The 17091-nt window shown below is 61.0% G+C and overlaps 1 protein-coding gene across 5 annotated transcripts in view; it reads right to left on the bottom strand.

The window, feature by feature from the left end:
• The window catches only part of ITGB2 (integrin subunit beta 2), a 37183-nt gene that overhangs the window by 10560 nt on the left and 9532 nt on the right, over nucleotides 1–17091 (bottom strand). The window contains exons 1-7 of one of the 5 annotated variants that reach the window (XM_053220454.1): nucleotides 10109–10449; nucleotides 9793–9917; nucleotides 5555–5615; nucleotides 5124–5212; nucleotides 1999–2179; nucleotides 862–1032; nucleotides 47–288 (exon numbers count right to left, since the gene is read on the bottom strand). In XM_053220454.1, coding sequence (XP_053076429.1) covers nucleotides 47–288; nucleotides 862–1032; nucleotides 1999–2179; nucleotides 5124–5212; nucleotides 5555–5612 — 741 coding nt within the window. In that variant the 5' untranslated portion in view covers nucleotides 5613–5615; nucleotides 9793–9917; nucleotides 10109–10449. Of the gene's footprint in view, nucleotides 1–46; nucleotides 289–861; nucleotides 1033–1998; nucleotides 2180–5123; nucleotides 5213–5554; nucleotides 5616–9792; nucleotides 10065–10108; nucleotides 10450–14084; nucleotides 14353–17091 lie in introns of those variants that run through there. The other 4 variants (XM_027041433.2, XM_027041434.2, XM_053220455.1 and 1 more) reach the window with 4 other exon arrangements.

Raw genomic sequence — 17091 nt, 5'->3', positions numbered from 1 at the left:
CCTCCCCTGGGAGGGCTGTGGGGACCCGGGCTGGGCGGGGCCTCACCGGGCAAGCGGCGACCTGCATCATGGCGTCCAGGCCGCCCTCGGGGGCGTCCAGGTTTCCGGAAATGAGCTGCTTCCCCACCTCGGTCTGGAACTGGTGGGAGTTGTTGGTGAGCTTCAGCACGTGCCTGAAGGCGAACGGCGCCTGGCACTCCTTCTCTTTGTTGGGGCACGGGTTCTTCAGCTTCTCGGGGTGCGTGTTCACGAAGGGGAGCACCGTCTTGTCCACGAAGGACCCGAAGCCTGAGGGGTGGGCGGGACGAGTGGGGTGGGCGGGAAGCCCGCCCTGGAGCCTCTATTTTCCTACTGCGCAGCAGGGCACGTGTGCACGAGTGTGATCGTGTACGAGTGTGAGCACGTGCACGCATGGTGTGTGAGCGCATGTGCACGGATGGAGGGTGTGCCCGTGCGTCCCTGCACACGGCTCGGGAGGAGGCAGGCGGGGGAGTCAGGCGTCTCCTTTGCCTTACGCACGTGTGTGCCCGAGACTCGCACGTGGCAAGTGTGTTGGTGCAGGTCAGGACTCTGACAGTTTGCCGGCTTCTGTCTTTGCCGGCGTGACTGCTGTGCGGCCGGCCTACTCTGCTGACTTTTCGTTTTTTTAATGAGTAGCACGGTAGAGGTTTTGTTTTTTGAACATATCAGAAAACAAAGGAGAAGGAAGGAGAGGAGGTGGAGGGCCGGATGGCGTTGACAGCGCCCGGGGGTGGCCCCCGGGGTGGCCTGCGTGGGGCCCTGGCAAGCCCCCCCAGTGCCCTGCCTGGCAGAGGCCTGGGGCAGCAAGGGCCAGCCAGGACTGAGGGGGGGGAGCCTCACCGATGCGGCCCGACTCGGTGATTTCGTTGAGAGCCCGGAGCAGATCACCCCCCAGCTTCTTGACGTTGATGAGGTCGTCCAGCATGGAGTAGGAGAGGTCCATCAGGTAGTACAGGTCGATGGGGTAGCCCTTGGCCCGCCGGAAGGTCACGTTGAAGGCAGCCGCCTGACCTGTCGGTAGGGACGGGGCAGAGAGAAGGCATCTCAGGGGCACTGACCTGCCCCCCGCAGGTCCCGAAATGTTCACTATTGCCCCCTTCTCCGTGGCCCGTGGACGAGTCACAGGGCGCCCAGCTAGATGGGGCATTCGGACACACGCACACCGCTGAGCGCTCGTTCATCAGGCGCTGTCGAGATGCACGTCTACCTGGCTGTCCCTGCAAGCCACGCTCTGCACCCCCAGCACGGGGCAAACCCAGCCATCCCGGTGCAGGCCCCCTTCCCGATCACGTCCCCTCTGGCCCCTGTCTGAGTCACAACACGTTCTCATGTAATTGCTGGCTTATTTGTCCCAGACCTAGGGCGCCCTGTCACATAGCAGATGCTCAATAAATCACCAAAGATCAGGGACGGAGTGACTGAGTTGTCTCTCTGTCCCGCTTCCAGCCCCCAGCTCCCTGCAGGACTGCCATCACAGAGGTGAGGCTGAGGGACAGACTCCACCCCGTCCTGCCCTGGCCTGTCCACTGCATGGTCCTGCTCCTTCCACCACAGCCACCTTCCCAAAGGGCACTGACAGGGTTCTGCGGTCAAGTCAGTTTGAGCAACACTGATTTAAACAGTCACTCGAGTTCCTTGGCTACAGGACTTATCAGAGCCTTTGCTCTGCCAAGAGCACCTGGCATTCTGAGAGTGGGACAGAAGAGTGTTTCCCAGATGGTTGCTTCTCCCTTTTGGAAAGGATGCAGAGCAGAGGCACATAGCCACAGGTGGTGGGTGTGGGGGCGCCCTCCTGCAGGCAGAGGGAATGGGGCCACGGGGGTGCTCAGACTCCATCCTTGGGGTTTCCAACCGTCCTTGGATTCCTGCCCACCTTGCTGTCTGACCTGGCACATGGACACTTGTGCCATCGGTCGGCCCTGGCACCCAGAGCAACCGACACACATGCTGCTCATCTGTGGCCGAGGCCACGCCTACCTGGTCTCAGGTAGAGTGTCACTTTCTGTGGGGACAGCTGCTTCTGGACGCCCTCCTGGTCGTCGTGGGTCTCGGCCAGGCTCCCGGGGTCTATGATGTCGTCAGCTGCACATCCTTTCAATAGCAGCTGCTCCCGGGTGTCGCAGCGAACGGAGTCTGGCTCTCCCAGCCCGGTGAAGTTCTGGGGGTGGGACCGGGGGTCAGGAGTCAGGAGGAGGGTGGAGAAAATGTGGGGGCCACACTGTGGGTGCTGCATGAGACTGGCCCTCGGGGTCACTGGAGGAGGCTGACCTGCCTTATTCCCACCTGGGATTCAAGACAGGTGTCCTTGTGGGGGTGGGGTGGGCGGGAGGCTGGGCAGCCGGGGACACCTGCCTTCCAGTGGCCTCTCCGTGGGGCTCCTACGTCCCCCCGGTCTGGGAACCAGCCGTCTGCCTTCCACTGCCTCCGGCAGCAGAGATGACGGAAAGACCGATGTCTCCAGCCCCAGGCTGGCCCATGGCGGGGTCCCTCAGCAGCCCCAGAGCCGGGAGCACCCGGCCAGGGGTGTCCACGCCCTTCAGCAGCCTTCATCGGAGGCTCTGCCCTGAGAAAAGGCACGTGGCACCCGGGGAGCCCTGGGTCCAGGGCAGTGTCCTCATGACCCCACGAAGACCCCTGGGTTCTGACAGCACGGGGCAGGAGAAGGGCCCGCGTTTGGTGGCACCAAGGGAGGACACGCTAAAGACACGTGTGCGGCTCTCTGCTCCTTTCACAGAAGGAGGCTCAGGAAGGGTAAGGCGGCCACGCGGGAGGCCGGCCCGGTACAGCCGGGGCCACGGAGGGGCCACGAGGGCTGGCGCTTCCTGGGCTGCCCGTCTGTCCCTTTGGAGCTCTGTCGGTGCGTGAAGTACTTGAGACACAAAGCGAAATCCACGGGAACAGACAGAGTCCCAAACGTGGTCCCCGTGGAAGGAAGCGAGGCCGGCTGTATCCCCAAGGAACGGAACGAGCCCACGAAAGGGAAGGGAGAAATCCAACTGGCTGGCAGAGGTTTCGCCCCCGGGCTGTGGCCGTGCCGCATCCGAGCAGAGAGACCCCACCACACCCCACTTCTCTGTAGGCTGCTGGTGGCCGAGCTGCGGGCTGGCAACTCTGAAGCCGCTGCCCCCGCCTCGTAGGGCTGAGAAAAGGAGGACAGGGCCTGCAGCTGTCCGGAGGCTTCTCGAGAAAGGGAACCAGAACCTTCGGAGCAATGTCTGATCCCACCCTTGGGGCCCGGGCAGTGCGGCTGGGCCTGGAGCGTCTGGCTGTTCTGGAGTAAGAAAGTGCTCAAAAAAGTGAGAGGGCACAGGCCAAGGCGGGGGGGGGGGGGGGGGGGGGGGGAGGGTCCCAGCGGCCAAACGTGAAACCATGTGAGCCTCAGAATGACGGCGATAGATTGTAAAGCTATTGAATAAAATAAAAATCTACGGGGTCCACACTGATGAGAGAGAAGAGACTGTAGGAGCCATTGCGGGAGTCCGTGAAGTGGACGCCACCACTTGGCAGCCCTCCAAGTGATAAGTGATTCGTGCCCGAATCACCTACGGGTGCCAGCCTGAGCGGGTGTGAGCCTGACGGGGAGCAGAATGTCTCCTGGCCTCGGTGCATCTCCCCACAATTACTTACTAACCGCAAGGAGTGAATAATGACATCATGGCAGAGACGCCGGGCAGTCGCCCCCTCGGCTGGGCGGTCCACACTGGCATCACCAGTGTTGGGACGCGGTGACGGCACGAGTCCCGGGCAGGGCTCCGGCCAAAACGCACGCTCTGGGCCCAATCGGAGGGGAGGCCGGGCAAGCCCACGCTGAGGGCTTGCACACACCTGCTCCCCTGAACTCCGGAGAAATGTCAATGACGTGATGACGCAGAGCGAGGGGCGCCCTGGATTGGAGGCAACTAGGGGGACAGAACGCCTATGTGCAGAGCGTGACCCTGGGTCACCACACAGACAGAGGGAGATGCCATCGAAGGCATTATTGGAACAACTGGCAAACTTTGTGTAGAGTGTGCAGAGGTGATGAGGTGCCACGGGCAGTGTGGAGCCTTGGAAAAGAGTTTTGTGGTTCTCTAGGGGGATGCATCGTGGTTAAGGACCCTTGAAGTATGAAGAATTAAGGGTCCCCCAGGGTGGGAGGGCACGGTCAGGATCCGGGGGTCCCCCGAGGTGGGAGGGCACGGTCAGGATCCAGGGGTCCCCCAGGGCGGGAGGAGACGGTCAGGATCCGGGGGTCCCCCAGGGCGGGAGGGCACGGTCAGAGTCTAGGGGTCCCCCAGGGCGGGAGGGCACGGTCAGAGTCTAGGGGTCCCCCAGGGCGGGAGGGCACGGTCAGGAGCTGGGGGTCCCCCAGGGCGGGAGGACACGGTCAGAGTCTAGGGGTCCCCCAGGGCGGGAGGGCACGGTCAGAGTCTAGGGGTCCCCCAGGGCGGGAGGGCACGGTCAGGGTCTAGGGGTCCCCCAGGGCGGGAGGGCACGGTCAGGGTCTAGGGGTCCCCCAGGGCGGGAGGGCATGGTCGGGATCCGGGGGTCCCCCAGGGCGGGAGGGCACGGTCAGGAGCTGGGGGCGTCCCAGGGGAGGAGGATGTGGTCAGGAGCTGAGGGTCCCTCAAGGGAGGGGTTCTCTCTAGGAGGAGGGTGGGCTTGGGACAGGAGCTGTCAATTTAGGGACTGTGCCCTGGAGGTCTTGTCATGGGTAAAACATAAAAACAAAAAAACGCAGCGGAGGAGTTAAGGTCCCGACACAGAACCGCCCACAACTTCTCCCCTGAAGGCTGTGTCCACTTCCCCGTGTGTCTCCTCGTGGTCTGTGGTCTGTGGTCAGGGCTCATGCCCGGGCAGGGGGCACAGAGCAGGGGCCCGCCTCCCCTGGGGCTGCCCCGGGGTGGGGCCAAGTCTGCGTGTCCCTCTGACAGTCCCGTGCCCCTGGGCTGCGCCTGCCCCCCCCCCCACGTCCCCCAGGAAACAGAGGGGTGGGCGCCCCTGGGTGCCGGCAGCTCCAGAGGCAGAGAGAGGGCGCCCGGCGGGGGGTTGGGGGGGGGAAGGCGGGAAGGGCAGGCCAGGCGCGGGGGCCCTCGGCAGGCGCAGCCTGAGGCAGCTCTTACCAGCTTCTGGCACCAGGCGCAGCCGGGGCCCGACTCCACACAGTCCCGGCAGTTGCTGACCTTGAACTTGGGACACTTCTGGCCGAGGGCTGGGGGCAAGATGAGGCGGCTCCGTGAGCGGCGGTGGCCTGCGCTGGCCAACCCCGCACGGAGCCACGGGCACTCGGGGCGGCGGAGAAGGGTGCGGGTCAGGGGGTGGGTGGGGGAGGAGGGGCAGCCGGAGCACCAGGGGCGTGGGAGGAAACCAGGCTTCGCGGGAGGGGGAGTGCGGGGAGACTGAGGCCCGTTCCTGGGACTTTTTCCCAGGGGCGCCGCCCCTCCAAGGCTGGAACTCGGCCCTGGAGGATGCAGGGGGGGGCCCCTTTCTTCTCCCCCCCTCCCCCCCCCCCCCCCCAGCACGGACCGCATGGCCCTGCCTGTGCGGAACTCACCGGACCAGAGGGCGAGCAGACCCACCAGGGTGAGGAGCGGCAAGTGCTGGGGCAGCATGTCCTGGGGAGGGAAGGGGTCTCAGTGACGGGGCCTCGGACCCCAGACTCTCCAGACTCTCTGGCTGGCTGGCCCACAGACGCGGCGCCCGAGGGCCCTGTGCCCGCTGCCCCGGGGTGGCCAGCCCCCGGGAGAGGCCGACGCGGGCCGCGCCTGCTGAGTGCCCGAGGTGGGCTGTGCTGGCAGCAGGAAAGGAGGCCTGAGCGGCGTGGGGCTCACTGCTGAGCCCACCAGCCTCCAGGGAGGAGCAGGGAGTGGGCCTCCCTCCAGGGACATGAGTGCACGCAGGCGCACACCCGGGACCCCCCCCCCCCCCGCTGCACACATCACACACACACACACACACACACACACACACACTGCACACTGCATGTGTGAGGCTGCACCTGTGGATGGGGGCTGCGGCCATCGTGTGCCCGAGTCCTCAGTGAACTGAGTGCCGATCTCAGAGCAGAGCCTGGGCTGGCCCGGGGCCTCCTGGCAGCTGCAGAACCAGTATGATGGGAGCACCTGCCGGGAGCCAGCCTAGCCAGCCGCCCTGCTCAGACACCCCTGCGGGAGGGGAAGTGGGTGCTACGGAGCCCACTGCTGCCTTGTCCGAGTCCACAGCCCTAGGCCGCCAGCATTCCGTGTTTCCTGACGCACACCTGCCGTCCTTAAACACCCAGCACCTGATGTTCCCAGATGCAAGGTCGTTGGGGCAAGGCTGAGGACGGGTGTTCAGGTTCTCATTCTGGTTCCTCAAGGCGGACCCGGCGCCTTCTAACCCACCGCCCGATGGGCAACACCTCCCTCGCCAGGATGCCACCCTCCCCTGAAGGCGCCCCGGGTTGGGGGCTGCCGGATCCCGGCTGGGCCCAAAGCACCGATGCCCCCAGGTCTCCGAAATCCTCAGCTGGCTGTGGTCTTTCCACCAGACCAAGAAGGCAAACAAGGTGTAGGGGAGCCAGGAATCCGGAGGTAGCAGGCAAGAAGGGGGTCGCATTCTGCCAGAAGCAAATATCCAGGGGCGCCTGGATGGCTCGGTCGGGCGTCCGACTTCAGCTCAGGTCATGATCTCACAGTCTGTGAGTGAGTTCGAGCCCCGCGTCGGGCTCTGTGCTGACGGTTCAGTGCCTAGAGCCTGCCTCGGATTCTGTGTCTCCTTCTCTCTCTGCCCCTCCCCGGCTCACGCTCTGTCTCTCAAAAATGAATAAACATTAAAAGATCAATACTCCCCACCCAGAACGTCACGTGAAGGCCAGCTCGTCTCCCGAGGGCAGGCCTCTGAGGCCCTGGGGCTCCCTGCCCCCTGACACTGCCTGGTGGTGGCCGGCCAGGAGGGCGACCTCGGGGCCAGCAGAGGCCCCTGCCTTGCCTGCTGGGCTCAGATGCGGCCTGTAGGTGGGCCCCCGTTTGCACCCCTGTAACCTGTGTCTCTGCACCTAGAGGCTCTGGGTGAAGGAGAACCAGCCGGGGCTCCCCTGCTCCCGTGGTGGGGTTCCTGTGTGTATTAGCCTCGTCCAGTCTCAAGTTCCCATCTTTTTGGAGGTGCCCCTGCTCCCTGGTCCCCACCAATATTATGATCAGGACCCATAAGTGTCAAAACAGAACACTCCATCCTTCCTGTTCAGGGTCAAATTGCAGAAGCCACGTGGCCCTGTGGCTTCCTGGGTCATAGCAGTGGCCACATGGGCCCGGGCGGCAGTTTTCAGTTCACTCCGGCCAAGCCCGTTCACGCAAGAAAGCCCCTTGTCTCCCACTGTGGGTGCGTGGGGCTCAGGCGAGGCCGGTCCCAGTTTCCATCTGGCCCCTCCAAAATTCCACAGCTGACCGCCGGTGCAGACCAGCCCGGGGCTGACCTGGCCACCGCCCCAGGCACATTCGGCCTGTGGGTAGCGGCCCCCTAAAGAGGCCGCTCCAAGCGGAGGGTGGAGGCCCTCCCCAAGTGCCCAACCATGCCTGCGCTCCCGCAGGGCAAGCCCGTGCCACAGCCCCGGGGAAGGGGCACGTGCTCTCCTGTGGCCACAGACTGGACCCCAAACATTCACAACAACCAGCACGACAGCTCCTGGGGTCCTCGCGTGGGAAACGGAGACCCGAGCAGCGGCAGGATGTAAACCTGGGTTCCCGTTTTCCCCACACACTCCTCCCACAGAGAGGGAGGGAGCCTTGATTACGGTAAGACGGCCCACAGGCTGTGATGTCCTGACGGTGACCACAGGAAGCCGGGTGGGGGCCGTGGCTGCCCTCTCTCCACGCGATCCTGGCCTGCAGGAGATGGGGGCGGCCACGGAGGACCCGCGTGTCCCCCAGACACAGGGTGGCTCTGGACTGCAGCCAGCCCTCCTCTCAGCCTCGGGCGGGTGGGGGCGGGTGGCGGCGGGTGGAGCCCCCTCCTCCCTGGGCCTCAGGGGGCGGGGCGGCGGTGCACCTGCCCGGCAGGCAGGACTGGCCCTCAGAGGCCGGGCCTCGCCTGAGACCAGCATCCTGGAACCACACAGACCGGGCCCCCTCTGAGCGCAGTCCTGCAGCCCGGCTCCCGCTACAGCCCAGGGTGTGGGTGCCCGAGCCCTGATGGCCGCCCTGGCACACTGCCTCGGCTTCCTGTGAGACCGCAGCTCTGGGTGGGGGCAGGCTTGGAGAGCACTCCAGTGCACCCCAGCACCCGGCACCCATGGGCACCCGACTCGTAAGGACCCTGGCTCGGAAGCTGGAGGGCAAGTGGGAGGCCCCGGCTGAGCAGGGCAAGGAGGGGGACCCCAGGCTCCAGGGCCCAGCCAGGAGTCCTGAGGCGTGGGCACCCTGCTCCAGCAGCCCCCAGGCCTCACCTCCCCGGACCCGGACCCGAGCGCGGCCCCTCCGGTGCAAAACCCGAAGTCTAGGCAGCTTGAGCTACCCCAGGCCCTCCACGGCTGTGAGGACTCTGCCCTCGAGGAGGCTGCTGGCACAGCCTGGGTCCAAACTGCAGGAAGTGGTGACTCCCGAGTCACGGGCAGGGTCAGCCGCCCCCAGACCCAGAGACCCGGGCCCCGAGGCACCCAGTGGACGCAGCTGACCAGGGTCTCCTTTGGCAAGAGTAAAGCCCTTAACCGCCAGGTGAGAGGGCAGGGAGCATCAGAAGAACAACACGATACATTCCTCCCCAATCTCTCACACACAAACATAACCCATATTTGGTAAAAGACAAGAAAAAGCAGAAACATTAGAAAGAAAAAAACTTCGGGCAGCATGCCGAGGGAGTGCACAGTGTCTGACTCAGGACAGTAAGCTGGTGTCAGATCAGGTTTCCCGTCAAAGAGGAGGCGGAAAACAAGGCAAAAAAAGTGTGGGGGTGCCTGTGTGGCTCGGTCGGTTGAGCGTCCCGACTTCGGCTCAGGTCATCATCTCACGGTCCGTGGGTTCGAGCCCCCCATCGGGCTCTGTGCTGACAGTCTGGAACCTGGAGCCTGCTTTGGATTTTGTGTCTCCCTCTCTCCCTGCCCCTCTCCTACTCGTACACTGTTTCTCTCTCAAAAATAAATAAGCACTTAAAAAATGAAGAAGAAAATCCCTTCGGAAACTTCCTCTATCTCTACCCACCCAACTTAAAAGTATATAACCAATTGTTCCTGACGCCCCCAGTACCCCTCTTTCTGCCCACGGTCCTGTGCCCGTGCTTTTTTTTTTTTTTTCTTTTCAATGTTTATTTTTGGGACAGAGAGAGACAGAGCATGAACGGGGGAGGGGCAGAGAGAGAGGGAGACACAGAGTCGGAAACAGGCTCCAGGCTCTGAGCCATCAGCCCAGAGCCTGACGCGGGGCTCGAACTCACGGACCGCGAGATCGTGACCTGGCTGAAGTCGGACGCTTAACCGACTGCGCCACCCAGGTGCCCCTGTGCCCATGCTTTAATAAAACCACCTTCTTGCACAGAAAACTTCTTAAGAATTCTTTCTTGACCGTTCCCTCCCGGCCCACATCACATCAAAAGATGGAGGTTTTGCAAAAGTGCAAACCCTCACATTAGGCCACTCTAGGTCCCCAGGGCTCACTAGCCATCAGAACGGCTCAGGCCTGTGGGGTCACAAAACCCACTGACCTGGGTTTACGGGCCCGAATCAGGTGACGGAGGGCAGGCGAGGGGGAAGGCTCTGGCGAGGAAGTTCAAAGATGGGAGGCAGCCCCCCCCCCCCCCCCCCCGCCCTCACGCAGTACTCACCCCCGGAGCCTGCGGACTCAAAGCTGTTTCATGGTGAAAAAGCCCATGTCTACCAGGGATCTGAAACAGGCACCAGCCTTTTTAAACCAAAAGGCAGAGTGTGGATATGGAGTCGTTTCTGCGTTCTATAAAAACACAGAATGGACAGAAGCTGGCTTCCGCGGGGGCGGCTGGAGCCACCACCTGCTGAACACGGAGGCTCCCGACAGACCCAGGGCACAGAAAGGGCAGTGAGGCCAGAGGACGCAGGGCCCATATGCTCCCTGGACCCCCAGCCCTACAAAAGTGTCCGCGAGGCACGTCGACCGTTGCCCACCTCATCCCGCGAAGTCTGACGGCACACATTGCAAGGGCCAGTTTCTCAGCATGTGGAAGAAGACGAGACACCCTCCCACGTATCAACTAGACATTTTAAAGAGCTCAGGGGCGCCTGGCTGGCTCAGTCAGGAGAGCATGCGACTCTTGACCTCAGGGTCGTGAGTTCCAGCCCCACGCTGGCTGCAGAGATTACTTAAATAAATAAAACTTTGGGCACCTGGATGGCTGTCGGTTGAGCGTCCGACTCCGGCTCAGGACGTGATCTCACGGTTCGTGGGTTCCTGCCCTGCATCGAGCTCTGTGCTGACAGCTCAGAGCCTGGAGCCTGCTTCGGATTCTGTGTCTCCCTCTCTCTCTGCCCCTCCCCTGCTCTTGTGCTCTCTCTCTCTCTCTCTCTCTTTCTCTCAAAAATAAATAAACATTAAAAATAAATAAAAAACCATTAAAAAAAGAAATTTTGAAACAATGCGCTAAACACCTCTCAGGTCAGAGAAGAAGTCAAAATTATATTTACAGACAACATCCTCTGTGCAATCCCACCTCTGTGCGGTGAAAACCCTCTGTGCAGGATGGGACATGAAAACAGTTGCCCGATGTGCTTTGGTTGCAGGTGAGGACAGGTGCACGTACGGGGACGGAAATGCAGCGGCGGGGGAAAGAGCAGGAAAGCTTTGGTAAGGGAGGCAGGACATACACAGATGAGGGCCGAAGTCATGAATGGGAAAAGCGAACAAAAAAGCGAAAATCGACAGATCGGACCTGCTTCCTGGGAAAAGGCAACGACCTTGGTATGATGATCGCCAAGCAGCTTGGGGAAGAAGGGTCAAGATGGCAGCGGTGCTGCTGGGGGGGGCGGGGTGACCTTGGCCCGTGGCCCGGGGCTGAGTCAGAGACAGGGAGTGGGTTGCACCCCAGCCTTCAAAGGGGATGAGCAGAGGTGGGGGTTCCCCAGGAAGGGGCCTCCTTCACACCAGAGGCTGTGTAAACTCCGTGGAATTTGGGGACATAAAATGATAACAGAACCAGAAGAGTGTATCTCTGAGTCAGGAAACCTTCTGAGCATAAAACTAAGGAAGGAAATACCAAGAAGACAGACTCAAAACGGGTCATGATCTCACGGTTCATGAGATCAGGCCCCGCGTCGGGTTCTGAACTGACCATGTGGAGCCCACGTGGGATTTTCTCTCTCTCCCTCTCTCTCTCAAGATAAATAAACTTAAAAAGTCGGTGATAAAGAGGCAAATGTCCCAAGAAAGGTGGTGGGCAGTCGTCACAGCCGGATGACAAACATTTGACAACGTGCGGCTGGCTAGCAGCCAAGCAGCCAACCCAAAGAGCCGGGCTTCCCGTCCACCTGTGCAGCTGGACAACGGCCCATGAAGGCCACCCTGTGGGCCCCGCACAGCGGCGAAAGTGGGCAAGCGCCTGTTCAGGGCAACTCAAGGTTCGTGGAAAAAAGAAAAAGTGGATATATCCCAACGGGCCACGTTTCTGTCCGTCTGTGCCGCGCCGGGGACCCGGGCCGGGGGCTCACGCAGAAGCCGGGCTCTGCGGGCTCCCTGACCCCCCCGGGAAGTGGGGTTTGAATTATACATTCGATTGTGGAGTCAGTTGGAGTCTGAACCACCGGTGGCCCTTGTCACGGGTGGGGGGCCTCCTCCAGGGTGCACACGGGTCCCTCCCATCCCCGGAGAGCAGGCGGCATCCTCGGAACAGTCTGCAAGGCCCGTGGTCAGTGTTCCTGTCTCTCGTGAAACCCCCAGGTGATGACCGTAATTTGCCCTGGGCCTCCTGCTGCCGTACAGGGCAGGCCGGCCACGGCCACGGCCACGGCCACGACTGTAGGGCAGGGAGCCCCACCCAGGTTTCTACAGAGGCCAGAGGCTGAGCCTTCGGGAAATGCTTTACTCTACCTTCTCGCATCCTGAGCCGCCCCCTCCCCCAGCCCTCCCACCCGGTCCTCTCCCCGGCGGAGCTGATCCCTAACCTCACAGAAACCCCACATGGGCCACTGGAGTCAGCACAACCCTCAGTCACCTGGACATCAGGTGCCCACAGAGGGAGACCCTGTGCCTGCCTGGGATGTAGCACTGAGGTGTGGGCTCGGCTGCTGCCACCAGAGCCTGGGGTCCCCCCGCCTCCCACCCCGCCCCTGGCTGCCCCTCCTCCTCGCCCACTCGGGGTCCCAGGTGCCCCCAAAGGAGGGGAGCCCAGCCGGGGATGGCAGAGCAGGACCCCAGCCCTGGGTTGGGGGAAGAGGACGGGAGCCAGGACGAGGTGAGACCAGGGGACCGAAGGGCGGTGTCGGCCGGGATCCAGGGGGACCCCGGGGTCCAGACGCGGCTCCAGGCCCCCCACTCCCAGGAGGCCTCTGGAGAGGCCCCTAGGAGCCCGGCTGTGGGAGGTTTAGTCACACACCTATGTCTGTCCTCCAAAACTCAGCTCTCACACGACACCTTCACAGCATTCGGCCCGAGCTCGCAGACCTCTGACGGTCCGAGAGAAGCGGTGGACCCCTCAGCAGGAAAATGCACACGCACCACATGCACACCTACACACACCTACACCCCCCCACACCCATGCACACCTACACACATGCACGCTTACAAGCACACACACGGTGCACACCCCCACGCACCCCCACGTCCACACACACCTACACACTCACACACACATGCACACTCACACGCAAGCACGCACACAATGCACACCTACACACCCACACACGCCCATACACACATGCACACTCACACGCAAGCACACACACAATGCACACCTATACACCCACACACGCCCATACACACATGCACACTCACACGCAAGCACACACACAATGCACACCTATACACCCACACACGCCCATACACACATGCACACTCACACGCAAGCACACACACAATGCACACCTATACACCCACACACGCCCATACACACATGCACACTCACACACAAGTACACACAACGCACACCTACATGCACCCCCACACCCATACACACGTACACACACACACAAGTACACACGTAATGCACACCTACACACACACACACCACCTACACACCCCCATACACACTGCACACTCACACATAAGTACACACCATGCACACCTACACATGCCCAGACACACACGCACACTCACACACAGGTACACACAACGCACACCTACATGCACCCCCACACCCATACACACCTTCATACACACACGCACACTCACACACAAGTACACACACAACGCACACCTGCACACACCCACACACCTACACACGCCCGTACACATATGCACTCACACACAAGTATACACACAACGCGCACCCACATCCCCCACACCTCCACACACCTGACACACAACACACTCTCACATACCTCACGTGCAACACATACACGCCTCACACTCAAATACTTATATAAACACACACATTTGCTCATACAATGCTCTCACACACGCACACACGTGTGCCCCCTCTCACCCACAGGCACCCCTGCTCTCGCCCACACTCATCGCACACACCGGGGGAGGAGAGACCACCACAGCCAGCCTCAGAGGCGTGGAGAGGAGGGTCTCGGGCAGGAAAAGGGAGGCGAGCAGAGGCCCGCCAGCACTCCCGCGGCCCGGCCCCTCCGGGGGGGGGTCTCGCCTGCCCCCCAGCCTCCTCCAGGCTCCACCGCCTCGCAGCCCCCGTGTCGGGGGCTCAGGAAGTGCGTGTGGTTTATCGAGAGCCCCTAGACCCAGCGACCGAGGCCCAGAGCTGTGCCCCGTCCTCCCGCCTGGGTCCTGTCCCCAGTTACAGCCATCCCCGCCTCTCTGTGGCTCTGACCACGGGGGGCACAGCGCTCCCCCTGGCTGGAGTGGACGAGCCCAGGGTGGGTGGCGGGGACCAGGGCCTCCCCGCAGGGCTGGGCCGCTCCTCCGGGGAAGAGCCGCGGGGCCCAACCGGTCCCCCTTTAGGAAAGCGACCCCTGTCCCCCGTCCCCTCACCTCGCTGATGCCCTGGCGATCTCGGTGGGGTGTCCCGGCTGGGCAGGGAGGGGGCTCCGCTCTTTACCGGGCTGGGCTGTCGCGCGGCGAAGACGGCCCGCGAGCCCCGACGGCGGTGAGGGCACAGTGCTTCCTGTTCCCACTGCTTTGGAGGAAGTAGTTGCAAGTGGCTGATTGCACCACAGGTGGCCCATCAGACCCCAGCCCTCGAGCTCTGCACGGGCTCCCTGTGGGGGTGTCCCAGGAAGCCGGCCCAAGCCCACTCGCCCTGCCCTGCACACGCACCACCGGCGAGGGGCAGCGAGAGGGGGGAGCACACCGCGGACCAGTGTGGTGGCCCCGAGGGTCCGCCCCTGGGCGAGGCCGTGGCCGTGCCCTGCAGGGACGGAGGACCTCGGACTCGCACCCAGGGGCAGGGGCCCGGCCCGCAGACTGCACTCATAGGAGAGGCGAGAGGGAGAGGTGCCGGGGACCCAGACCTCGGTCGTGGAAATAAAAAGCACGACAGGGACCGAGGAGCAGAATGACAGGGTGAGAGTGAGCCGGTGGGCAGTGCAGGACCGGCGTCGGCACGGAGGCTGGAAGACGGAGACACGCGGTGCCGATGCCCACACCCATCGGAGCCCCAGAGCCCAGGAGCGGCGGCCCGTGGACAGAGAGGGACACGTGCCAGTGACAGGGGCTCCGGGTCCCGACCGGCCGGGCGAGAGGCCGCTGCGTGCCCTAGGAGGCTTCTGATGCCCTCGAAGGACAGAACAGAGGGCAAGAAAATACCACGAGGTGGGGGGCTGGGAGGGGGGACGGCGGGGAGGAGAAGAGACACGAACGGATTAGGTCCCCAAAGAAACGAAACCAGGCATGTTCAGATGAGCCAGGACTCCGACACCTAGCTCCCTACGCTCTGCGCAGAAGACGCTCTCCGTCGAATAAACCCGGCAGGGGTACGCGGTGAGCCCACAGAAGTGAGCAAAGAAATTCGCAGAAATGATGAAGCCTACATAACTATTGGTTTTATAAACAGTGGTGAAAGTATCGACGATCCGAAACAAAAATCCTACGGGACCGGAACGGGAGATCGGGGGGGCCACTGCCGCTTCTCACACTCGTCAATGGACAGTTTGATAAGAAATATTTCATGTCATATCTGAGAGCCATCCAAAAGCCTTCTTAAGGGGCACTGGGGAGGCTCAGTCTGCGTGTCCAACTTCGGCTCAGGTCGTGATCTCACGCTCGGTGACTTTGAGCCCTGGAGCTGCTTCCGATTCTGTGTCTCCCTCTCTCTCTGCCCCTCCTCCGCTCACGTTCTGTCTCTCTCTGTCTCTCAAAACTAAATAAGTGTCAAAAAAAATCTTTTTAAATGGTCTCAAGAGATACAACTCAAGGCCAAAAGCATTCAGTGCTTAAGGAACGATGGGGGCACGGAGTTTGTAATGCACGTAGAAAGCAGTCGCAGGTCTTCCTGGGCTGAACAAAATAGCTGCGAAATACATAGAACGAAACTGACAGATACATAAGCAGATGCAGTGAACATCTTGAACACACCTGTCTCAGAAATGAACACATGAAACAGAAATGCAAGTCAGGCCTACGGAGGATTTGGGGAATGGAAGCCCTTCTCCCTAATTGACAAACACATCGTGTATTAAGCCACAAAGGAAATCTCAACATTTTCTTTTTAATTTTGAGAGAGAGAGAGAGAGAGAGATAGCAGGGGAGGGGCAGAGAGAGAGGCAGAGAGGGAGAGAAGCCCAAGCAGGCTCCACACCAGCAGCGCAGAGCCAGAGGTGGGGCTCGAACCCACGAACCTCGAGATCATGACCTGAACTGAAACCAAGAGTTGGATGCTTAACCGACGAGCCACCCAGGCGCCCCAAATCTCAACATGTTCTAAAGCACAGAAGTCACAGGGGGCCAAGTTCAGGGACACAGTATAAGAAGATGCTAACCAGAGGACAGCATCGATGGAAAACGCCGCCCCCTGAGAAACTGGAGGCAAATCTGGTGTGGAATCGGCAGCACGCTGTGGCGGGCTCACGCAGGGAGAGAATAAGCAGCGAGGTAACTATTAATCTGGAGCTGTATGTATCCACAGGACGCCATTCAAAACCTTGACACTGAGGTTCTTTAACGCACGAGTTGCAGAAGGATGTGTGTGGTGGGATGCAATACACCTGCTCACCAGCCCCTCTGAGGGCCCAGGGGGCAGTGGTCCTGGAACGGAGTGCGGAGGCTTTCAGTTTTATATAGTTTTTTTTTTTTTTTGCTTTTAATTGTTTAATGTTTATTTTTGAGAGAGAAAGAGAGACGGAGTGCAAGTGGGGGGAGGGGCAGAGAGAAAGGGAGAGAGACAGACAGACAGAATTAGAAACAGGCTCCAGGCTCTGAGCTGGCAGCACGGAGCCCAATGCGGGGCTCGAACCCACAGACCGCAAGATCATGACCCAAGCCAAAGTCAGACGCTTCACCGACTCAGCCACCCAGGTGCCCCAGTTTTATATTTTTGAGAAGAAAAACTACTGGGCAAAGTAAGGCCAAATGTTAAGATCTGACAGACTCAGATGGTGGGTACGTGGGTGTTGGTGATGCCGGTCTTCACGCTTTTCTGTAGTCTTGAGATATTTCATTTTCTTAAAAAGGAACTGACAGGGAGTGGTTACCCATGAGCTAGAGGAGCCTGTGGGGTAATGGAAATGTGCTAAAATTGAGCTGTGGTGATGATTTCACAACCCCGTAAAGTTGCTAAAATCATCACAGTTTACACTTACGATTAGTGAATATTGGTATGTAAATTCTACCCTAATGAAGCTGTAGGAAATAAAACAAAATGGAGAGTATTTAGGAGAAAAAAGCCACCAGCGGCTTCCAGCCCCGGCTGAGACAAAGCAGGCACGCTCCACCCCGTCTCTACCACTCGTCGCAGCTAACGCTATCACACAGGGTAAAATAGAGCAATTTTCCGACAGATTGGGGTGAGAAATCAAAACCTGATGAAAGGCTGATAGGAGGG

This window comes from Acinonyx jubatus, chromosome C2 (genome assembly GCF_027475565.1).
Source record: "Acinonyx jubatus isolate Ajub_Pintada_27869175 chromosome C2, VMU_Ajub_asm_v1.0, whole genome shotgun sequence".
Taxonomy (NCBI): domain Eukaryota; kingdom Metazoa; phylum Chordata; class Mammalia; order Carnivora; family Felidae; genus Acinonyx; species Acinonyx jubatus.
The sequence above is the reverse complement of the archived record's forward strand: the minus strand, read 5'-3'. Positions and strand labels throughout refer to the sequence as shown.